Source organism: Chelon labrosus, assembly GCF_963514085.1.
Source record: "Chelon labrosus genome assembly, chromosome: 5".
Classification (NCBI taxonomy): domain Eukaryota; kingdom Metazoa; phylum Chordata; class Actinopteri; order Mugiliformes; family Mugilidae; genus Chelon; species Chelon labrosus.
The window spans coordinates 6628581-6653990 of record NC_140341.1 but is presented as its reverse complement, the minus strand read 5'-3'; the positions used below and the strand labels follow the sequence as shown (position 1 = coordinate 6653990).

The window sequence follows — 25410 nt, the reverse complement described above, 5'->3', positions numbered from 1 at the left end:
TCGAACAAACGGGGATGTAATTAAACCCTGTACTGTGTTACCTGATGCTGTACATATGCTCGCAGCTTTGACCCAGCTCATATGTTTGTTTGTTTGCACATTTCACATCAGCTACAGGAAATAAAACAGAGGCAAGAAATGCTTCGTGAAATCTTTGGAAAATAAACAATACATATATAGATGTATGTTTTGCTGTTAGGGAGGCTGGAGTGTCTCGTTTTAAGGTTGAAAGAGGAAAAACAAAATGATATTAGAGCATGTGAGAGTGCAGTAGGATTAACTGTGGGGGTCGTGTCAGGGAGTAAGGTGAATTAGTGGCAGCTTAGTGCATGAGATGTGTTTGATAATGTGAAGGACATTTTATGAGATTCCTTTTTTTTGTTTTTTTTTGGCAGTGGAGAGCCTGCAGGAGACATTAGATGTGGTCGTATCGAGGGAGGACGGCTTATCTGTGCATTAATTCATCGCTTATTTCTTTTAGTTCCAGGTTTGCAAGTAAATGCTGCTGGAAGCAGTGTTTCTACGCCCTGTAATAGACTGCCAACCTGTCCAGGTGCATGTTGCCTCTCCCCCAGCGTGTGTCCTGAAATAGCCTTCATCTCATTCTGACCTCAAACACAATAAAGTGGTTCAGGAAATTAATTACTACGGTTAGTTCAGTCTTTTAACACTTCATACTCATCATTTTACCCTTTTGCACAACTTGCACAACATACTGTCTTACTGTACTTACTACGTTCATACTTACTTCTGACTGTATATATAATGGTACATACACCGATCAGGCATAACATTATGACCACCTTCCTAATATTGTGTCGGTCTCCCTTGTGCCTCCAAAACAGTTGTGACTCATCAGAGAATGGACATGGGCCTTCTGAGGGTGTCCTGTGGTGTCTGGAAACACAATGTTGTTAGTGGGGGGTCCTTTGAGGGGAGGGGCCTCTGTGGATCATCCCACAGATACTTGATCAGTTTGGGATCTAGTGAATTTGGAGGCCAGGTCAACACCTTGAGCTGTTCTTCATGTTTTTTTTTAGTTGTTCCTAAAGCGTTTTTGTGGCTGCATCCTGCTGGGGATGTCTGCTGCCATCAAGGAGTGTCATTGCTATGGGGTGGGGGTGCCTGGTCTGGTCTGGTCTAGGTGGGTGCTACATGTCTAAGTAACATCCACATGAATGAATACCAGGTCCAAAAGTTTCCAAGCAGAACACTGAATTGTCACAAGATTGTTCAATGTTATTTACTTCTCCTTCTCCAGTGGTCATAATGTTGTGGCTGATTGGTGTATATATATATATGTTGTCATTTTCTTCCATCCATTTGTACACACAAAGAAGAGAGCATATTTGGAGTGGTGGGCAGTGATACAAGGCGAAAATTGGGAAATTTATCTGAGTAATATTAAGAAAAGGTTGTTGGTGATAACTGTTGTTGTACTATATCATGAATAATATATATTATTTATATTTTTTCTATATATTTATTTATATATATGTAAATGCTTATACTTACAGTTAACTGGAGACAGGATGCAAACAGCGGTGTCGCTCCAAGTGCTTTATGTGCCACACCATCCACCCCAACCGCCTTCCCAGGAGCACAAAACACCTGTGTTGACATCTGTCTGTATTTGCACATCTGCATGTCAGAGAAACGTGAACATAGGACAGTTTAAGTGTCTGAACGAAAGCAAGCTAGAAGTAAGGGAAGCTTCAGCAGAGTAAAGTGTTTATAGGTCAGATTCAACACTGGGTCTCTGGATCATCTCTGGACCTGTTTTCCTAGATATTTAAGATTCACCTCCACCCAGACTAACTTAGATAAAAACGAACATAAAATATACTGTAGAATACTTGCGTGGCAGATGCTCAGGTGCCTCTACACCTCTCATCCTTCAGGGGGCAGGTTTCTACAAGGAACACCAGAAAGTAGACAGAATTGAGAAAACATGAACTAAGGTATACTATAATGCCACCTGTCTATTTCACGTTCATTCTTTAATTGCCTCTCTAACTCTGTAGAAAGAAACGCAAAGAATGCAGCAGGGTGTGTTTCAAGCGGACATCTATCACCCAGTACAGTGCAAACGAACAACATGCTTACTTGCTCATTTATCTAGCACACAGCTGGCCCTCAAACTAGAATAAGTGACTCAGTGCTACTGCTTACGCACTGCTTTTTTGTCGGTGGTGACGCACCGTCGACCCAGTGGACATGTGAAAACACACACATTCCCTTCAGTACTGCAGGACAGAATAAGAACATTTTTCATTTTCCAAAACTCCCAAGCCACTGTTGTTTATACTGAGCCTACCACCACCAGCAGCAGCGGCAGCTATGTATTAAAGAACAGAATATCTACTAAAGTGGCTGTGTGTGGGTGAAAACAATCCATAATTGTAAGCTCACACACATTTTAAATATCAAAATCATAATAAATTAATTATTTGAGTAGTTTCTAAAGCTAGTTTCTCAAGAGACAAATTGAAACTGAGTTTCTTTAGGGTTTTTCTAAAAATCTGAACTGGCCCCCTTCTTATTTGTAGATTATAACACCACAGTGCATGAAAAATGCTTGATAAATATCATAGTATTGAACAACCAGACATGTTGAATCTTAAACGACAGCAAAAAGTGGTAATTGCCAACAAAAACTCAACAAAAAAAAGAGTAAAAATGGAGGTAAAATACATCTTCCTTACAAATTTCTTAACCTCTAACAGAGTGACTGTTCAATATACTGAATATTAAATTGATTTACCGTATATTCATATATATTACGCTGTAGCAGCAAATGTATTATTTGTCTAAGCAGCATCGTCAAAAATTTTCATTCAATAAAAAATTTTTTACGTCAGGGAAAATTTGCAGCTGAGTACGTGTGTAAGTTTACATCTAAATAGATAAATCACAAACTAATTAGCAATGATATTATCATCTCTTTACATGATTAAAATGATTAAACATGTTTAATATGATAATGATGTTGACTTAAGTAGGAACAAATTTTTTTTGTTTTGTTTTTTTTTAGTAAATGGTATCAAAAAAAAATAAATAAATTTTGAAATTTTACCTGGGGAGAAAAAAAAAAGTCACTGAAAATGTTTTGAATATAAATATGCTTTATACTGCATATATCTCATGTTATATAAAAATAATACAGTACTAATATTTATTTTTAATTTATTAGTATTTGTTTATTTTATATTATTATTATTTTTGTTGCAGAATTTATTTATTAATTTATTATACTTCTCCTGTGCTATAATAATAATAATACTATTACTAATAATAATGAGAATACTGAGTTTGTAACGGTAGCCTTTAGCTAGTTTTGGTTTAGCTAAATTGAGCCTGAGTTAGCTACGTTTTACAAAAACTTGCTACTATTTTCACTTAAAAATAAACTTTTTTACAACAGAAAAGTTTATTTTTGTAAAGTCTATAAACTACAGTCCTAAAAAATATCATAATATGTCTTTAACAAGTTTATCATACCTTCTCCGGGCTCTGTTTTTCTCATGCTAATGTGTTGCAGTCTAGATCGGTACCCGCTTTTGCAACTGACTACTACATTTCCCAGAATCCTCTGCTGACGTTTTTTAATCACGTGAGTGCGTATAAAAAGCGAAGGCGTGATCTTGTTTTCCGCGTGGTGGTGCTTTCATTTTGAAGGTGAACTATTCTCTATCAGCCGGTCTCCATACAAGTAAGTCAGCGTTACACAACCTAGCTTTAGCCATGTTATGACTCAGTGTGTGTTTTAAATAATACGTTTTCTGTTGGATAATCTAAGATTTACCATCTGGCGTGACACACAAACTAACGTGCGTTTGTGTAATTATATTTATATACTGCTATATCTGTTAGCCGCTGTTAGCTAAGCGTGTGTTAGCTAACGTCGCCGTTATGCAATGTCTCCAAAGAGTTAGCTTAAGCTAGCAAACCAAAACACGGCGAAGCACATGGTGAAGTTTTACGGCACCTCTTTCACATATGCTTTTAAATGATAAGATTAACATCTGTTAATGACCTATTGAGTGCTGCACTGTGTGTGTGTAACGTAAAATTATGGTTTTATATCTTGGCTAACGTTACACAAGCCCTGTTCACTGGGTGATCAGAAAGGAGCTGCTGTATTATTTAACATCCAGTTATGTACCAGTTTCAGAAACTAATTTATGGGTGGAATTTAGTTTCTCTTCTACTTGACATGAGATTTTTTAACATAAAGTGACTGTAAAAAATATAAATAGGAATGGGAAGTTATGGCCTTTTTATGTCCTTTTTCACTCAGATAATTACATCATGATTTTCCAGATATAAATGTCACTTGTGTTTGTTGTTGTTGTTTTGCCTTGTCAAGGTTACTTTGACCCCACCAGTTAAGTAACAACAGTTGCTGAATGTTATAAAACAGAAAAACTTTTCTTATAAGAGTAAGAAACGGTGCCTGAACATTTACACAGGGAAATGTGTCTTTAGCTAATCCACCCCGCAGAAAGAAGAACACGATATGCATGATATCTGCTTTATCATCTTGTCATACCAGTTTTTTTTTTTTTTTGTTATCTTTTTAGTTCCTCGTTTGTCCTAAATTCTTTCCAAGGGCCTCTCTCATTTCAGACAATATGTCTTTTGTAATAGCAGGAAAAGCAGAGGTGTTTATACCTGCATTAACGACTGCTCTGTTCTAATCGAGCTGCTCGTAACTTGTGAGATTGTGGCTGTGTACGCAGAATGCTTGTCAGTTCAGTGGCAAGATCGGCTCAAGTTATGTGAACACAGCTGCTAGGCAACTGTTGGTCTCTACCGTTGTCGGTTCATTGCTGAAAACTATTACTTCCCATCATAACAATTCTGCACTAAATCCCTCTTCATGACAGTTATAGTTCAGTTCATGTTGAAACGGTGTCAGAGGAGGTGATTCAGTAGCCTCTAAAGTGCTGATTTTTTCCTACGACAATCAAGATTTGTTGAAATATGCAATATACTGGAGAATACTTGTGTAGCAGACGCTCGGGTGCCTCTACGCCTCTCATCCTTTAGGGGGCAGATTTCTACAGGGAACACCAGAATGTAGACAGAAGTGAGAAACTAAAACAGACGCTGTTGTATCACCATGAAAGGTGGTGATCCAACAGGAATACCATAAATTTTATGAAGTCAGAACTGTTGCATTTTCACTAAAGAACCTAATTAACTGACAACTGAGTGTAGAAGCCAGAGGCTAAAAGTTTAGCATGCTAAAGACTTGATGTAATGATGGAATATCCACATTTTCCTGACATGTTCTGAAACTATAAAGGGAACTATGTAACTAAAGTCCCTTGACTTTCCACTTGCAAAGTTTTAAAAACCACAACAGGCTGCTGTTTTACAGGTCTTTTTAGTATCAAAGATGCAGAACCCTGAAACTTAATCATTAATTTATTTACTTGCGCTCTCCCTGCTGCACACAGACAAGTCTTTTCCGTCTCAGACGGGTTAATCGGGTGACAAGAAGAGCATCTAACATTTATAGCATTGGATGCGATGCAAAATCAACATGAAAATGAGAACTCATCTCTGGAGCGTGAGCCAAATTAACTCGTCTGATTTCCTTTGTCTAGCTCGAAGATGTCAACCGTGTCTGCTGCCAGCATTGAGCCTGCTGCCGAGAGCGCGGAGCAGAAGAAGCCGCTGAAGCCGTGCTGCGCTTGTCCAGAAACGAAGAAAGTCAGGGATGCTTGGTGAGTACCTGGCCAGAGGCTGAAATTGTTTCCTTGCTTCAAGTGGAAATATTTACTCTTGTCTCCATGTTTGTTTCCACCAGCATCATTGAGAAAGGAGAGGAAAACTGCTCGCAGCTAATCGAGGCGCACAAAGACTGCATGAGGGCGCTTGGATTCAAGATTTAACTCCTTTTGTGTGCGTGTATGTGGTAAGTATGAAAAGAATTCAATCTCACATGTACTTAAGAATATTCTTTTAGTGTCCTACCAGCTTATTTGCCACTTATCTAGTTGTGCAGTGTCATTTGTACCCTTCAGCTCTAATCTACCAGACTAGGACACGACTACACACATCCTAATTACTAAAAGTAATGCAGAACTCGTTAAAAAATGCTAATGAAGAGCAATTATTCCTTGCTATGATGCATTAACAAACTTCCTGGAGGCTGTGCTTGTTGACTTTAACTCTGACCTTCCATTTTGGGGCAAAAATCACCGTATCCCTACAAAAATGGCCACACAAATCCCAGACGAACGAGTAAATTGTTGAACAAACCTGTATAATTTGCTTTAGTTGCGATCCTGTTAACTCAAGTGACCACATTTGCATGGATAAATTATATCTTGATATGATTTTGATTGGATTCCAACAGCCTCAGATTTGCAGGAAAATACAAAAAAGAAAACACTGAATTCATTAATTAGGCTGCATGTGTTCCAGTTTAATCTTTTAAAAACACTTGTTTGTTCAACTGGTTGCTTTGCTACCTCCATGTTTCTGTCCCTCCTGGTAACTCGTCCCCTGACGTTTACTCCACATGGGGCAAACATGCAAAGAGAGTTCATTTATTCTAGAGAAACGTGGGCACTAATTTCCTTCTCGACCTGTTTCGGGACCCCTCTTTTATTGAAAATTAAATGGATTGAAGGTGTTTACATTGGCGATTATTTGCAGAATCCTAGTGTCCATCTAAATGCAACCAGTGAATTGACAAGCCGTGGACAAATGTGCTCCGACAGCCTAAATCCATGTTGAATCGAGTCAGTCTGGTGGATAAATCTGGGTCCTCTTGCCCTTTCTGTGAACCATAAACCTTTGTCTAATTTAGTCCCAGATGTTTGCAGTAATGGAGGCTTTGTTTTGTCAGGTTAAAAGCTTCAGTTTAGTTGCCGGGCCAGTTGTAGCTTCGCCGATTTATCTGTTGTATGATAACTGCAGTGGTAGAGAAGAACATCGTGTAACAAGAAGGTGGAAGGGGAGTAAGTGTCCCTTGTGCTTTATGGTTACACATGAAACATGCCTGAAGCCATGTGTGCTCAGTTCATGTTTCAGCAGTTCCGCCGTCCTGGCTGGCGTCGCGTTGACGTCCATTTGCTCTTGTAGAGGAGAAATATTGTCACTATGCTGGAGGAAATATGAATGCACAAATGTAGAAAATTAAATTTGATTTTTGAGTTTTTATAACATGCGGTCTGTAACAGTACTGGATGCTCATTGTGTGTATTTTTCTCTCTCCTGCAGTGTGTTGCTGTGAGTGGAAGATGGCGCCGGTTACTCCTTTTTTTTCCTTCTCCCCTCTTATTTATAACTCCACTGGAAGGGAAATTTGATAATGAAGCACTTAAGCTCTAATGGGTTGACTGTCTCTCTCTCTCTCTCTCTTTGTGTAAAAAAAAATATTTTTTAAAAGTCTGGAGAATTTGAGAAATGCCGTTTGGAAATTGAATAAAAGTCCTATGCAATAAGACTCTGTTGTCAGCATTCATTTAAATGTTGTGTATCTGAAGGGCTACTCTGGCAGTGAAAACGCTTCCTTGCTGCAGTTGCCGTTCCTGGTATGCTCTTGTGCTTAAAAATAGCCCTTCAAAGTCAATACTTGACATATCTGCATTCTTTCTCCACGGTGTGTCGGCGTCGCTGAAGTGTGCCTGGCTGCGGACATCCATTTTCACACTTTGGGAAAACTTGCTAGAAATTCCATGCTGCAGTCACGCAGCACCAGTGAAAAATTTATGCAGCTTTTCTTGGAAGCAAAAACAATGACCATGTTTCAGAGGAATGAACATCTGAAATCACTAGATGGTTACAAAAGCTGCAGATCCTGGATGAAGTCTATACAAAGTTAAGCAAATGCCAAAGAGGTCAAATTTGTACCCAAGCTACACTGCCTGGCCAAAAAAAAAAAGGTCACCCACTCTTGTATTTCATTAGACTGCCTTTAGCTTTGATTACAGCACATGTTCTCTGTGGCATTGTTTGGAAAATCTTCTCCAATGTCACCAGATTTATTTCCATCCAGTGTTGCATTAATTCTTCACCAAGATCTTGTATTGATGATGGGAGAGTCTGACCACTGTACAAAGCCTTCTCCAGCACATCCCAAAGATTCTCAATGGGGTTAAGGTCTGGACTCTGGTGGCCAATCCATGTGTGACAATGATGTCTCATGCTCCCTGAACCACTCTTTGACAATCTGAGCCCCATGAATCCTGGCATTGTCATCTTGGAATATGATCCATTGATGGAATAACCTGACTGACTGCAGGAGGTCATGGAATGTGTTAAATGAAGTCCTCAACAGGAGACATAAACCCACTGCTCTACCTGATCTTGGCAATGCCAAAACTGATCTTGCACAGAGCTTTAATAATCATTTCGCCTCAATAGGTGTAAATCTGTCTAAGAAGATAAGTCAACCCCAGGGTGTCACCTTCAAGCAATTTCTTTCTGGTAGTTACATTCATTCATTCTTTATGAAACCAACAGATGGTACTGAGCTCCTCAAGATCATCTCGGAGTTGAGGAGCTCATACACCGCTGGTGTAGATGGAATATGTAGTAACATCATGAAAGCCATTGCTAACATCATTATAGAGCCACTGGTCTATTGTATCAACCTTTCTTTACTTACTGGTATTGTACCTAAAATGACAAAAATTGCCAAGATAATTCCAATTTTTAAATCTGGCGACAGAAATGATATGAGCAATTACCGGCCCATATCAATCCTACCAACTTTTTCTAAAGTAATGGAGAAAGTAGTTTACAATAGACTCAGCGGCTATTTTGATACACTAGATATCCTTGTTCCCTCTCAATACGGTTTTAGGAAAAAGAGTACAACATGCATGGCAATACTTGACCTAATAGAACAAATTAATGACTGCATTGAAGAGGGAAAATATGGTGTTGGTATTTTCTTGGACGTGTCAAAAGCCTTTGATACCATCGACTTTGATATTCTGTTGTATAAATTACATCATTATGGTATCAGAGGTCTGACACTTGAATGGTTCCGAAGTTATTTATATGAAAGGGAACAGTACGTCCATGTCAATGATCATAAATCTACTTGTAAGCCCATACTTTTTGGGGTCCCCCAGGGCTCAATTTTGGGCCCACTCTTATTTATTCTATATATCAATGACTTTGTAAATTCCTCCAAAATATTTCATAAAATTATTTTTGCTGATGACACAAATTTGTTCACATCACACAGGAACCCACTTATCTTACAAGGTATTGTAAACTCAGAGTTAACCAAAGTGGACTCCTGGTTCAAATGTAATAAACTCTCATTAAATGTCAGCAAAACAAATGTAATTTTATTCAAATCAAACAAATTTAAAAAAACTGATCACGTTCTGATTAAAATTGATGGACAGGAAATAAAAAGAGTGTATGCCACTAAGTTCCTGGGGGTCCACATTGACGACTCTCTCAACTTTAAATGTCACATTGACCATCTTGTAAACAAACTGTCTAAGTATGTTGGCTTATTTTATAAGATTAGACATTTCCTTCCTCTGTCTGCCCTTCTCACATTGTACAAAACTCTCTTTGAACCTCACCTTAACTATTGTAATGTGATATGGTGCAACACCTTCACCAGCTATCTTAAAAAACTTGCATCCTTGCAAAAGAAAGTCATACGGGCCCTGTCATGGTCACAGACAAATTCTCCCACCCATCCTCTATTTCATCGCTTTGAGCTACTAAGATTGGCTGAGCTAAATGAGTATCATAATGCCTGCCTTATGTTTCAAATTGTCAACAGGCTCAACCCTAGACTGAGTAGACTTATTCCCATCTCCAGCCCCCTGCACACATACCATACGAGATCTAATACACTTATATCAGGTAAATGTCGCCGACATGTGCGCACCAGTATGAGTGTTGTCTGTAGGGGGCCGCAGATTTGGAACAGGATTCATGAAGGCCTCAAGGTGTTGCCCTCTATCTCCAACTTTAAAAGACAACTTAAAAATAATCTCCTACAAACCTATATCTAATATAAAACTGCCTCCTCATGGACTTGGGATGTATGTGTATGATTGTATGTGTATGTAATGTTAAGTATCTATGTTATGTGTTTTAGTGTGCTCTACGTGCATTTATTCATTACCATCTGGTTTCAGGTGGTAATTGTGTGATACCATTGCTTGTAACTACCACTACCTTTTTCATGAACCATGGGCCCCCACCCATAAGCTTTTCTAGCTTCTTTGGGGGACCCATTCACTCTACCCATCTGTCTTTTTTATTCCTGTTGGATTATTGTAATGTCTCAACAGTGGTATGGTGAATAAACTAAACTAAACTAAAAAAAAAAAAACCTGGTCATTCAGTATATTCAGGTAGTCAGCTAACCTCATTCTTTGGACAACATAATGTTGCTGAACCTAGACCTGAGCAACTGCAGCAACCCCAGATCATAGCACTGCCCCCACAGGCTTGTACAGTAGACACTAGTCATGATGGGTGCATCACTTCATCTGCCTCTCTTCTTACCCTGATGCCCCCATCACTCTGGAACAGGGTAAATCTGGACTCATCAGACCACATGACCTTCTTCCATTGCTCCAGAGTCCAATCTTTATGCAAATTGAAGCCTTTTTTTCCAGTTAGCCTCACTGATTAGTGGTTTTCTTAAGGCTACACAGCTGTTCAGTCCCAATCCCTTGACTTCCCTTCACATTGTACATGTGGAAATGTTCTTACTTTAACTATTAAACATAGCCCTGAGTTCTACTGTTGTTTTTCTTCCATTTGATTTCACCAAACGTTTAAGTGATCACCAATCACGACCAATCAGGATTTTTTTCCGACCACATTTTTTCCTCAAAGACGATGGTTCCCCACTATCCTTCCAGTTTTTAATAATGCGTTGGACAGTTCTTAACCCAGTTTTAGTAGTTTCTACAATCTCCTTAGATGTTTTCTCTTCTCATCTTTTCCACGACCACAGGATGTGTCTTTAGACATGGTTGTTTAAGAAATGAGAAGCTACTCATTGCATCAGTTGGGGTTAAATAACTTGTTGCCAGCTGAAAGATAATCACCCATGCAGTAATTATCCAATAGGAGGCTCCTACCTATTTGCTTAGTTAAATCCAGGTGGCGACTTTTTTTTTTTGGAGCAGCTAAAACAGACAAATTGAAGCGTTTTGGTTTTGTCAGTATCTATTAAAAGTGGTTCAAAGAAGGAAGAGTGGTGGTTGGTATATGTTCAGGTGGTGTCAAAAGAACTTTCACATAAATTTCAGGACCCAGGTCTCCCTTGTGCCTCTGAAACAGTTGTGACTCATCAGAGAATGGACGTGGGCCTTCTGAGGGTGTCCTGTGGTGTCTGGCAACAGGATGTTGTTAGTGGGAGGGCCTTTGAGGGGAGGGGCCTCTGTGGATCATCCCACAGACACTTGATCAGTTTGGGATCTAATGAATTTGGAGGCTAGGTCAACACCTTGAGCTGTTCTTCATGTTTTTTGGAGATGTTCCTAAAGCGTCAGGCTGCACCCTGCTGGGGATGGTTTCTGCCATCTTGAGTGTCATAGCTATGGTGTGGAGGGGGTGCCTGGTCTGGTCTAGGTGGGTGGTACATCCACATGAATGAATGCCAGGTCCATTTTTTATAATCGTTGTCCATTCGTTGTACTGCTACCATAAGACATAACAGAATCTTCAATTCATCTCACATCTCTTACAATCTGTTTTTAAATCTTCTTGTTTATTTTCCATCTCATATTTTCCATTTCATCTGAATCCATTATATTCTATCTATCTGTTTGTTGAACGGCACTATATAAATAAAGCAGAGGATATACATTTCAAACAGATTTCACATGCACGTGTCCCTGTGAGCTGTGAGAGCTGGACGTGTGGGGGGTGGCGGCTTTGGTGGGTGTTTATACCTGAAATCCGACCTACGCTGCTGCCATCCTACTTATTTCAGTGTCTCTAAATATGCACTGGAGGAACGACGGCTCCCGGGAGTAAAACCTGACTCACTGACAAGTTTTTTTAGTGAAAGCTCTGGAGGAAGTTTTTCCTTTTTAAAAAATGTGTGACACTCTGTGGGTCTCTCTCTCTCTCTCTCTCTCTCGCTCCCTGAGATATTTGTTATTGTCCCTCTCCTCCCTCCTGTTTCCTGTCCCCCTCTCGTCCTCTCTCTCTTTCTGTTATGTTAAGTAGCAGGCCTGCTTTCTATCTGCCACTCTCTCCTCCTTGGGTTTCAATTCCAAACATGGTTATCCTTCTAGGGCTCTATCAACGCCCCCCCTCCCCGCTCCACTCCCTCCCTTATCCCTTTTCTTCCAGCTGTTGGCTCTACAGTGCGGGCCGGCGGCTGAGAGAGATAGCCAGAAAAGAAAGAGCAGTAGGAAGGACGACAGGAAGACTCGGAGGGGAAAGACGGGGCGAGAAGCCAGAAGGAGAAAGGAAGGGACGCATGATGAGAGGAGAAGAAGAAGAAGACACCCATTCCAGCTGTGTTTCTATAACAAATAGAGCCGTGAGAACTTTTTCACATTGAAGAATTTTCCGCTGCTCGCCAAGGGAACAAACATTTACCTCTGACATTTTTACCCAGTATCATAAGTTTATTTTTGACCAGGCTGCAGTTCAGACAGTCTAGTTGTAGCTCTCCACAGGACAAAAATAGCACCCTAGTTTTGAGTGGATAAGAAGCCTCGCTCGAGCTCAGGAGTTTCAAACATGAGCGCAGAAAACACGACTCTGTTGGACAGTTTGTTCTTTCCCCCTCTCTGCGATGGCTGGACCAACAATACAGAAGGAGCAATCTACCATTTGGGCCACACCATCCTGTTCCTGGGCTACATGGGAGGCAGCGGGGCCTACGGGTGCCTCTTCATCTTCGGCTTCCTGTCTCCCGCCTTCCTCTGCCTCACCCTGTGGGGCTGGATGACGATGTGCGGTCTGGACGTCTTCACCTGGAACCTGCTTCTGCTGCTGGCCTGCTTGTGTCAGGTCTGCCACCTGCTTTTCCGGCTGCACCAGGAGGGCATACCCAGCGAGGAGCTGACCTCCCTCTACCAGGCGGTCTACCTGCCGCTGGGCGTGCCCGTCCAGGTGTTCAAAGAGATCGCGAGGGCTTTCGAGAACAAGGTGGTGGAGCTGAAGGCGGGACAGACGTACGCCGTGGAGGGCAAGACGCCCATCGACCAGCTCTCCTTTCTGCTGTCCGGAAGGTGGGAAGTGTGTGTGCACATCTAGAAACCTACACAACAAAATGCAAAACCACCCCTCACCAACTGTGTCTAGGACCAACACGCTAAAGTAGAAGTAGGAAAACATCTTAAACATGGAATACCTGTCGTGAAGACAGCTGAAACAAGCTATAAACACAACATCTCGTGTTACAGATCCAACACAATCATGTCTATTGTTGCTACACAAGTATATCTTTAATATTCACTCCTCTTTAAGCTCCGTTTTTGGTCTCCTCCACTCCTGGATCACATGCATTTAGATCTTTAGCTGCTGATTTGTTCTTCAGCCTGTCACAGTCGGCCGCTTGGTGCAGCCGTTGCAGCGGGAAAGGACGCCAAAGAGAGTCACGAGAATTAAACAAACCACTAAATGTGTGGCGTTAAAAACCAGAGCAGTTAGCTTAAAGATGCTAAACGTTTCGGTTGAGTTGAGGGCAATCTGGGAACACGTTGGCTGTCTTTTCATGACTTGGCTTCTGGGGGAAACTGCTAATGTTGCAGAGCTTCCAGTGTCGTCCAGATCATTGCTCAGAGTCTTGTTAGCAACTTCAGACACGAGAATAGAATTGGAGAACTTTACTTATGGCATTTGCTTGACGTTTAAGCCGAGAGAGTTTTGTCCTCCTTGTGGACCATTTACCTGCACGCAACCAAAGCCCACTCAAAAGGCGATTTGTATTGATGCAACTCAGACTACAAACAGAAACCAGAAAGTGTTTGGCACCGCAGTTTGTACAGATTAACCCTTTATAAGGCACTCATTGAAATACTTCAAGAAATTTTCAACCCAAGAGTGTTATTGTAGGGCATAAGAAGACTTTTTTTTACAACAGTTATGCTCAGCGTTCATGCAGAGGTGGACCTTGCAGACCACATTTGACCAGGATTTACCCCGATAACATTGCCTTCATCTTTGCTGATGGGCTAGGTGAAAACCACATGCTTCTAAAGTTCACCGAGAGGCACGAAGACGCAATTTAAAATATGTTTGGAAGCTACCAAATAAGGTTCCTTGCCTGATAAAGGGTTATGCTGAGAGCGACTCTTGTCGGCCACTAATCCCTCGAGGGTTTGTTTCAACAAGCAACACTCTTCACTAACGTAATCATTGGATTTCTGGTCAGTATAATTAAACTGATTACACTTGCTTTAAAGACAAGTAGAAATGTAAACGTACAGAAGTGTTACCAACAAAAGTTAGCAACTTAGCTTCGGCCTGTGAGTTGTAGGCGTCTATTCACTCCTAGCAGCGACTTCCACAACATTGTTTGCACTAAAATATTGAAAGTAGACATACTTATTTTGCAGTGGGCCACCTTTTAAAGTGTCGTCAATACACACTTAATTATTACACACATGCAAAGTGTTAAAGGCAGAGCTAATGGGTAGCTGTTTTCTATGTAGAATCCTCATCCACAAAGTCTAAAAGCTACTTCACTAGTTTGTGTTACTCTACAAGTGTTGTAGATACCATTTTGTCTGCTGACTGCACAAAAAAACCCCTTATATTCACTATTTTAAAGTAACCTCCTTCTTAGAGACCGATTTCTGTCTCTCTGAGGCTGTTGGCAGCATGTCGCCATCACAGGAAATGTATTCTCTTCATCCAAACATCCTCAAAGCATCGGGGTTGCACTAGATCTCACAGTCCTGGAACCCGGCGCGGTGAGAAATGTTGTAAACAGAGTATTTTTGTCTGTGACTCACCAGCGTGCCGTCCGTCTGCACTCGCCTGCCAGCTGGTTGAATGATATCTTTGTGCTCGCAGCCGACGGCGGGAGTCGATGCCGATTGTCTTGCCTTAAATGAAACGTCGGGCCGCGGCGCTGACAGGGACAAATTTAGAATGGCAAAAAGTTAATAATTTTTTATTCCCACGCTTTTAAAGTGACGACGTGATGGAATGATGTTACATGACCAAAAGTATGTGGACACTGAAACGTGGCACAATGAGTATAAAGTATAAATCTGCTGCTGTAAAGGTCTAAACTCTTCAGGAAAGACTTTTTAAAAACTTTTTTTTACCAGATTAAGTTGGAAAATCAAACCAGAGACCAGAACCCTAGAAAAAGTATGTCTCCGCATACTTTTACTCATATACTATGTGTACAAATAAGTACAGTCCAAGCTGTGTAGTGACATTTTTAGCACGTGGTTCCCTGATGGAAAAACATTCATTGCTACCATAGAAGGTAATTAATACAATAGCTGCTAACTGACACACATTGATTTTTAGACTTTAAAATAAAGGGTTAGGGTTAGGGTTAGGGTTACAGTAACATACTCTGTAGTGAACAGACAAATAATCCTTTAGCATTTACTGATATAACTTCAGTCAGTTAGATTTCCTCAGATTTACTGTCAGAAATAGTTTTAGCGTGCTACAATGCTACATGACTGCAATACACGACTAACACAAAAGTATGTGGACACCTAAACTTGCATATTTACTTTGGGAAATGTCAACCCAAAACAATGGGAATTACTTTGCTAATGTAACAGTCTAAACTCTTGAAGAACCTGGCTTTGTAGATTTTTTTCCCATCCAGGAACCAAATCCCCCAAAGCAAAGGAAGGATACGTCCTCATGCTTTTGTTCGTTTAGTTCATGCACTCAAAAGCTCCCGTACGAGCAGTGCCGTGACATTTTAAGCACGGGGCTCTCCAGTGGAAGTCCCTCTGGTGCTGCCTTACAGTGTAATTAATACAACAACGCAGAAAAACAGCTGCCAATGAACACCCATTGATTTGAAGAGTCTAAATAAAGGATACTAGTACTTCTAACCTGTCACAACATCTCTGCACTGAACAGACCCGTATCTTAGGTAGATATCCAGTATCAGTTTATACTGACTTTAGATTTTTTTGATTTAACATCGTTGTTTTATCCTTTGAAGGTGGAACTTTAAACTTTAGTTATCTGACGCAAAGAGTCTAGAGATGTTTTAAGAGACTTCCTTGTTTTTGGTGCATGTCAGGTGACTGAAACGAAGCAGAACGTCTGCAGCACTTATATGACAACATTTATCTTTCACCGAAAGAAGAATAAGATAGAAATGTTTGATCTAACCCAATGAAGACGTCATGTTTAGTGCCCTGGATTATCTCACTCTGCACTACTTTCAAATAAAGCTTCCGTCTGAAGGAGGAATGTCCTAAGAGTTTAAAATTATGCTTTCAGTCTGTAGAAATAATTTTGGGAGAAGAGAGAGGAAACTCTAAATGCACTTTATAGTCTTTCTCTAGCTTGCTTTGCAAAGACACTGGCCCTTCAAAGTGACCTCCAGCTCTCTCTGCTCACATTATCGCGTCTTAATCCCCCGTCTCTCTTTTTAACCCCGTGTATCTCCCTCTCTTTCAGGATTAGCGTGTGTTTGGAGGGTCAGTTCCTGCACTACATCCACCGCCACCAGTTCCTCGACTCTCCCGAGTGGGAGTCTCTCAGACCAAACGAAGAGGGAAAGTTCCAGGTACGGAGCTCAGCGCGCATCTCACTCCAGGAGACACTGATGTAGTTTCAGATTGCAGTTTAGCTAAAGTGGATGTCAGGTTCAAAGTCTAACTTGAAGTGCTGTCATTGAAGGAGCTGGAAGGAGAAACCAGACATGAATATCAGGTTGTCTTTTGTCACATACAATCGGACTCAGCATCTGACCTATAAGCTGAACAGGGAAAGTAGTCGTCCTCTTGTCTTTCACATATCCGGTTGCTTTAGATTGGTTCCGTAAGAGTGGAAACAAGAGGTTTAGGTTAGGTCAAGTTCTTGTTGGATGGTCAGCTCCTAAGAAGGTTTTAAAAAGGTGCTGATGGGGTGTGGTGGACAAACAGAAGTAGGGATGCAGTTAGCAATGGCTTTGGCTGTTTATCTTCTGACATGGACACAAAAGACGCAACAAATTACATCGTGTCTGTTTCAAAAAGCTGCACTTGAACACACCTCAAAGACAATGTCTCGGACTAGCTAGGAAGCTAGCTAGGTACATTAGAGAAATAAGAGCAACAAACAGTGATGGCCTTTTCTTTCGTCATTTGCTTATGTCCGTCACTTTGGTTTCTTTTCTTGTGGACTGGTTCTCTAAGTGCTCTCAGCTGAAAAGCTGCCATCAGAGCTCCGACTATTGGCAAAAGCGCAGGAAACTCCACAAAAACTAGGCTCACAGACACTCACTGACAGCCCAACACCAGCAAATGGCCAATTCTCGGCTTGACTGTCAAGAACCTAAGACTCCAAAAACGCCGAACACCCCTAAAACCCATTAAATATAATTTATGACAAAGAAAAGCATCCATTCTTACATCTGAGAAGCCTCTTCCTTAAATGGATGCCTATCCTGAGGCTTTGTTGACCTGATTCTCTCAAATAAGCTCATAAATACTTTGCTCCACACTGCTCCTAGTGGCCAAAGATTCCAAAGATCACCTTTAATGCACTGATTAAAGTTTTCCATCCACCTTCCACAGGTGACCCTGACAGCAGAGGAAGACTCCAGCTACGTCTCATGGCGCCGCCGCCGCCTCTACATGCTGATATCGAAGGATCGCTACATCGCACGCATCTTCTCCGTCATGCTGGGATACGACATCGCCGAGAAGCTCTACAACCTCAACAACAAGCTCTACGTGAAGAGCGGCGTGCTGCTGGATATCCGCCTGCCGAGCCTCTACCACGTGCTGGCCCCCTCCTCGCAGAGCAGCGAGGGCGGCAGCGGCAGTGACGGAGGCATGCCCAAGGAGCAACAAACTGAACCGGTATCGGCCTACCAGTCGTCTGATCCAGCTCAATCTCAACAGGGACCAAGGAAGATGGACGAACCCCAGGCCCCGCAGCATGAGCGTTACCACCCTTGGGCATCAGACCCGGAGCTGCCCTCTGGTGAGGACTCCACCAGCCTGGTCCTGGAGGACTTTACTGATGTGGCGGGCTCCTTAATGGATTATGGCAGTGAGAGGGATTATTTGAGGTAGAGGGGCAGGGTTCTGGAGCTAACACACTGGGTCACCACTTAAGCTACATGTAAGTACCTCACCTGGGTGGAGAGTCGCATGGGGGCGGTGTGTATGCATGGAAGGATTGCGGTGCACAGTTCTTACTAACCTTGGCCTTGTGTTGCAATGAAGGGCTGAAAACATTAATACTTTTCCAACATTCACTTACAGATTTATGACAATATGGCAAATGTGTGAGTAGAATATTACAAGATGCATTCACTTACACCGATCAGGCATAACATTATGACCACCTTCCTAATATTGTGTAGGTCTCCCTTGTGCCTCCGAAACATCTGTGACTCATCAGAGAATGGACATGGGCCTTCTGAGGGTCCTGTGGTGTCTGGTTGGTTAGTTGGGGGCCTTTGGGTCCTATGGGTTGAGGGGATCATTGCACAGATACTTGATCATTTGGAGGCCAGATCAACACCATGTGATGTTCTTCATGTTTTTTTTGTTTTTTCTTTAAGTGTTTTTGTGGCTGCATCCTGCTGGGGATGGCTGCTGCCATCAAGGAGTGTCAAGGCTATGGGGTGGGGGTGCCTGGTCTGGTCTAGGTGGGTGCTACATGTCTAAATAACGTCCACATGAATGAATGCCAGGTCCAAAAGTTTCCCAGCAGAACAATGAATTGTCAGAAGATGGTTCAGTGTTATTTACTTCTCCTGACAGTGGTTTTAATGTTGTGGCTGATCGGTGTATGTACAGCCTTTAGTAGATTTTCTGTTGTGCCTTAATTTTAGTATTCCTTGTCATCCTTTCAGAATAATTTGTGTTATTATTAAGTATGATTTTTAATGCGTGCCGTTTGCTTTTCACTCGGCTATCTAGAACGTCCTCCGTCACTAGATGAAAGTACACATGACTACACTTGAAACAGTCAAATTCGTGACGGTCAAAGTTCTTTCTTGCAATTGGAAATAGGAGAAAACTATCTCAATATTATTTGCTTGTTCTGAAACTTGAATCATATCATCGAACTTTACCAGTGATGGTTCTAAACGAATATTAAAACCTCTACAATCCAAATAGGCAAGCTTTTACATTTATTAATACGTGCTAGGTGGATTTTGTTCTTAAATTCATCCAAACTAATGTTTAATAACTGTGGATTTTGTCTTTTTATAATTTTGAATTAAACTTATTTTACGTATCTTAGTTAATTGAACCAAGGGTTTTGCAAACTTTTGTAGATGTGATCTGTTATTTATCTTACAAGGATCTCACGCTGTAGCTGCTTGCTTTTTTAAAATAAAAACACGTCTCATTTGGAGAACGAGTCCGACTTCAGACTGGCAAACTGTTTGCGGCGCTGATATTGACAGTGAGCGACTGAAATCCTTCCGCTGCGTGCCTCTTCATCTTCATCTGGATTATTATCCTGATTTCCAACCATACTTTAAATTAGAATTCCCTCGCTGCCAGCTGCTCTGCATTAGTGTTCTCTTTGGCTCCGCAGCTCTTGAGCTTACGGTCGAGTTCGGCGCGGTAGCAGTAGAGTTAAATCTGTTCTCAGTTAAAAAAGCAGTTTATCTGTAAGTGAACAGAGTGTTGGTTTATATTTATAGGCTGTGTTTGGCTGCGTTTTTACGGTGTGTGGTGAACTGTGGCGTTTCTATACTTTAACTGATAGCAGAGCAGCGGTGACGCCAGCCTGGCCGGCAGCTGTGTTCTTATCTGAGGAGGATTAGAGCTCGTAAATTTAGGGAATGTCCAAAAAACTCGGTGCCATGCTACTAATCCAGTGTGACCACCGTTTGGCTTTCTGTGAACTCATCTGCTCATCACTGCCCCCCACCTCGTCCCTCGTTGCTGCCTGCCCATCCCAAAAAAAAAAAAAAAACACTCGGCCAATCACAGGTGGAGAGTCACATTTCATAGCGGGACAGCGGGGTCAGTGTCGGCTTTGGGTTGCAGGGCAGCAGTGAAGTAGCAGGTCAAATCCGTCCCGCGGTAGTAACGCAGCTTCATTCCAGACGGGCCAACGACAAAATTGTGCCCAAGACTGAGCCCCAACTTCATCTCAGTCTTGGACATTAGGATAAAAGCTCTCGATCTCATGCACGTGATATTCTCTGCATTTCCTGGGTGCAAGTCAGTGGGTGACCAACAAAATGTCAGAACTGCACAAGGATTTGCAGCGGGACATAGTTCAAAAATTAGAAATATATGAAACAGCTGTCTGGTTTTAACCTCGGCCGTTCAGATTTAAGCTGGATTTATTTTTTTGTGACTCCCTCTGTGCTGTAGGTGCACTGTGGGGTGTGGTGTAGCTGTGCACACTACGCAACCTTGGCACGCACCTCTCCATAAATGTACAGACGTTGTGGCGACGTAGGCTGCACCAGCTGATTTGTCCAAAAAGAATTTCCTCATCCACGTCTCGTTGTAGTGGCTGGAGAAGCACTTTGACATCTACTCTAATTTCTGTGTTGCAGTGATTTCAGTAAACGTAGCTATTCACCATGAGCCGTATAGTTCCCAACGTCCATGGATGTCAAGTTGCATTTCTGGGGAGTTTTACATCAGGCTACAGCCCGGGGTACGGAGCCATACCCCGCCCTGTGGCGTACCTACCTACCTACCTACAGCGTAGATTTAACACAGAACCATAAATCTAGCTTAACAACAACATAAGCCACTCTCCTGGAGCCGTTGCAGATGTATAAACCAAGCTTCAAAGATGAAGTGCCACTTTGCAGAGCTGCCATTTGCACCAGCATTCGCCAGCTGATGTTGAGCATGTAGCTTCTGACCCCGTGCTAGCAAACGCATTAGTCACTGCGGAGGGGCAATGCTAAACACGCATTCGGCAGAGCACGTCGCAGCCCTGCAGCTGTGGACACTCATGCACCAGAAACATCCCAGGTTCAGTATATGAGCAGATTATTGCACAGTTGAATTGTTATGCAGAAAACTTCCACTACACAGAAAGTAATAGTTTTTGTTAATGCACTGTAGCACAGTAGCTAGCCTGCCACAAGGACTGGACGAAGAAAACAGCGCCACCTACAGGAACATCAATGAAAAACATTAATTCTGGAAAGTTCCTGCTGCTTGATAAGATTTTTCCGGTGCCGTCCTGCACCAGTGTATCAAGTTTGGCTGGTTTGCTGTGTGCTTGAAAAATCTTTGCTTCAGATCTTTTGTTTCTAATGTGCCTTGTTATAAATTCGACGATGGTTTGCTCAGATTTGCTCAATAGTACTGAAGCTGCGCCAACAGATATTTGGATTTGTCACATATTTGTATCAGGAAATGAGGAAACAAAGGTGGATTTGATCAACACTTACCTGGTGAAAAAGACACCGGAAGATTTACACAGAGACACAGGTGAAAACAATCAAACACGAGGACAGGAAGTAAAACTGACCGAAAGACACGGATTCCAAAATAAAACAGGAACCTTTGCAATTCTGTTGCTTCACTGTAGAGACCAACAAGATGGTCCCGTCGTCTTGTCTGTCATGTTATCAGGACGCCTGTGTACGATCACGCTCCTAACTGAAGCTTTGCTGTCATACCCCGCAGGAGGCGACAGTGACGAGGACCTCCCGCCTCGATTCAAGAGGGGCAGGGCTCCGCTGGCTCCCACCGACACCCCCAAACTGTGAGAACAAGTCTCTCCTGGAAACGCCGCGTTATCTACACCACAGCAGCATGAAAGTGTCACGTGTCACTTTGCCACGGCGCTGTCTCCTCCTCACTCCTCTTCAGACCCCCGGGCCCATATTCCTAAAGATTCAGAGAGCTACTAACTTAGCCTAAAAGCTCCTAGCTAGGAGTCTTAGCTTAGGAGTGGTTCCAGAACATTCTCAGAGAACTCAGGTATGAGTCGTCAGTTCAAAAGCCGTTACTGGTTGATCCTAAAAGCTAGATAAAAATATATCCAAAAAAAAAAAAGGCAACTGGACTTTTCTGAGAAGACGTTTCACCGCTCATCCGAGTAGCTTCTTCAGTTCTAAAGTGGGAAGTTCGAGGTTTAAATAGGAACTCCTACTGAAACTTGCTCGTTGTGTAAACAACCAGAAACCGGTGCAGCTAATTTTATAAGAAGCTACTCGGATGAGTGGTGAAACGTCTTCTCAAAAAACTCTACAAGTCCAGTTGCCTTTTTTTTTTTTTTTTTAAACCTTTTCTGGATGTATCATGACCTGGATGACTGAGAACCTTCACAGACCTAGATAAAAATACACTTTTGGTGATAATGGGCCTAGACTAGACCATCAAATCAATAGACTTAATCATAGACTCTAATCTCTATGAAGACTGCGTAATTAGAAATAATATTTTACATAAAAATAAATAAATATTAAGCTATAATTTAAAATTATTCTAAAAAATGTGTGATTAAACTCAGGCCCACTAGCACAGTATTCACATGCTGATAGTTCTATTTATTTTCTTCCATTCATTTACCACGCTGGTCATTTTTCATCCATTTGGTGATAACGAGGGTAAAATGGCTCAGCTTTCATCAGTTTCTGTGATTGCTAACCGGCCGATAAGAAGCAGTGTTGGTTGGCGTTCAAATCTTCCACAAACCGAACAGCAATGGAGAAGATAAGAAGTAGGAAAACCCAACTGGACAGAGGAACAGTGTTTGCTTCTGGATCAACTGGTCAATGAGAATAAAAGTGTTTTGAGATTTGGTAGATTTGGCCCCAATGTCACACTACAAGACAAGAAGAAACAGATAAATGCCTCCTTTCTGCTTAAGAAACTCCTAAACCTCTTATAAGTCCTCCTCCCTGCTCTGAACAGATCTCACCTTAGCAGCTCTCTTAAGAGCTAAGATTCTTTAGGAATATCTTTTATCTTTACCAGGATCTACTCTGAACTTTGAGGGGAAGTTCTAAATTAAGAATTTTCTTAAAATCTGGCCACTAGTAGCAACTAATCTTTAGGAATATGGGCCCTGAGAATTAAGAATATGAACTCCTCCTAAAGCTAAATTGGGACATTTCATAATTTAACGACTGAAAAACAATAAAGAGAAAGAAAGCTCTGTCCATTTAATTAAGGGTGACACGTCAAATCCCAATTTAAATCCCTGCTACACTACCCCGCCAATCGACCGCCGCTAGAGGACTGAGGGGCGAGACAGCCTTCACCTTGTTACTTACCAGCACATCCAGCGTCTGAAATGTTATCTTTATGATTTTTAAAACTCATTCTATGTCACTGAAACTCATGGATGAACTTAGCTCTTCTTCATCTCGCTTCTAGTCGATGTTTTGAACAGCCATCGTTTGATTTCAGACTTGATTTTCATGTGTTACGGTTTTCGTACTCACTGTTATAGAGAGAGAGAGTGTTTGTTTAAGGATGCGGCACTTTTTTTTGGGACTGAATTAATAAAAGGACGTGGAACTGCTTTAAACGAACACACTGGCATCACTTAATTATTTATCCTTTTAAGATAGGGAAATTATTTAAGTTTTTTTTTTCATTCTTTAGGAATGACTTTACAAATCTTTCCAGAACAGTTAAATAAACAAAAATAAAATAAAATTAAATAAAATAAATGCATGGTGGATTTTTTTTTCCATTTCTCTCTATGCACTATAACTATGTATGTATCTCACATGTCTGCAGCCAAAGGTGAAGCTTGTGAGTCTGATTTTCTCAACACGATCTTCATCTGGAAAATATCCTCTTTCTATACGCTCACTTGCCAAAACATTAGGTACACCAGTGAAAACAGCTACAGTCCTGCACTAAATCCCACCTTCATGACTGTTATAATATTCAGCTGATGTAGAAAACAACGCCAGAAAGGTGTTAATTCAACTGCATGATCATTATGAAGGATGTAGTTTCTGATGTCGCTGAACTTGATTAACCCTCCTGTTATCTTTGGGTTCAATTTGACGCCATTCAACGTTTAGCATCTTCTGTAACCGCTTTTCCTGTGAAGGGTCATGGGGGGGCTGGAGCCTATCCCAACTGTCATTGGGCAAGAGGTGGGGTAGACTGGAGACCCTGGACAGGTCTCCAGTCTATCTCAGGGCAAACACAGAGAGACAGACAACCATTCACACTCACACCTACGGCCAATTTAGAATCAATGAACCTAACCAGCATGTCTTTGGATGGTGGGATGAAGCCGGAGAGAACTAAAACAATTTATGCACAAGCCAGATAAATAAAATACTCCCAGATGTGCACTGGCTTTGACACTGTTTGTTTTTTATTTTGTTGGGATTAATTCGTCTTTATGGTGGATATTGATCGTATGAATCAGTGCATCAAGAGCACATGCTTTATCTCACACTGTTGGCTTGACAGGACTAGGTGCGACAAACCCTATTGATTCTGCACGGTAATTATTTTACCTTGAGTGGGTTGGAAAAGTTTTTTGAGGGTTCACTTTGTTATCCAGGGGAGAAGCTGTTTGCTTTACCTCCCCCCTACGCTCCTATTTCCATGAGGGTTTGGACGAGAGAAGGACGATGCCAAAGCTAGGTCTTTCCATCATCATTTGTGTACTCCGGCACTCATTGGGTGTTTCTGCCTTTGGCCAATGGTCAATCTGCAGCCCTACCACTTTGGACAAAGCCAGAGAAGCTTCTTTCAGCAGCAATGGAAAGCTCCTTAATCGCCTTCCGCTGGGTCTGGCCTCTGATTCCTTCGTCAGCTTTGTAGTGGAACTGGCTACAAAGCCCAACACACACACTTTCACCTTCCTGTTCCTTGCTTGATGCAATCCTCCAGAGGGACTGCCAGCTCTACGATGAAGACACAACGTAAAGAGTTGGACCAGAGGACCAGGTCTGGGCACAGATCGGTCACAGCAAATTTGGGATGGTATGGAATCAGAAGTCAAGGGCACGGTCCGCTGATCCTCTCCTTCCTGGATCGAAGGTGTTAATTGTGGGAAAGTATTTTGGGCGTCTAGGGTTGTGCCCTTGGTTGACACTCTCTTGTGCTGCAGTCCAGAGGTCAAGGACGTCACCATTTGGTTAGGGAACCAAATATATCTTTATAACCACTTCTCTGAGCTAAGAGGCAAAATCAAATCACAGAATTCACTTTTGACAAAAATCACTTTTATTTTTTTACAGTTTCACTCACAACATTGGAAAAACGTCGGGTTATCTAATCGACTAACTTAGACTGGACGGATGTTAGCTTCCTCCTCAGAATAAAACGTCATTCTCTGTCTCAACCCGCTGACATTTAACTGTTATTG

The 25410-nt window shown here is 41.7% G+C and overlaps 2 protein-coding genes across 3 annotated transcripts; both read left to right on the top strand.

The window, feature by feature from the left end:
• The first annotated feature begins 3649 nt into the window (after positions 1–3649).
• Positions 3650–7465, top strand: cox17 (cytochrome c oxidase copper chaperone COX17). The gene is made up of 4 exons (XM_084545343.1): positions 3650–3712; positions 5616–5735; positions 5819–5926; positions 7240–7465. Exons 2-3 carry the CDS (start codon positions 5623–5625, stop codon positions 5901–5903), a joined length of 198 nt encoding a protein of 65 aa, XP_084401469.1. The 5' UTR covers positions 3650–3712; positions 5616–5622; the 3' UTR covers positions 5904–5926; positions 7240–7465.
• Positions 7466–12711: 5246 nt separating this feature from the next.
• On the top strand, positions 12712–22230 carry popdc2 (popeye domain cAMP effector 2; the record flags this gene model as incomplete). Of its 2 annotated transcripts, XM_084544221.1 has the most annotated exons (4): positions 12712–13205; positions 16588–16696; positions 17688–18099; positions 21747–22230. In XM_084544221.1, 4 exons carry the CDS (start codon positions 12712–12714, stop codon positions 21827–21829), a joined length of 1098 nt encoding a protein of 365 aa, XP_084400347.1. In that variant the 3' UTR covers positions 21830–22230. The 2 variants fall into 2 exon arrangements, with proteins under 2 accessions (XP_084400347.1, XP_084400346.1); XM_084544220.1 differs by lacking the exon at positions 21747–22230 and having other exon boundaries at positions 17688–18241.
• Between the last annotated feature and the right edge of the window lie 3180 nt (positions 22231–25410).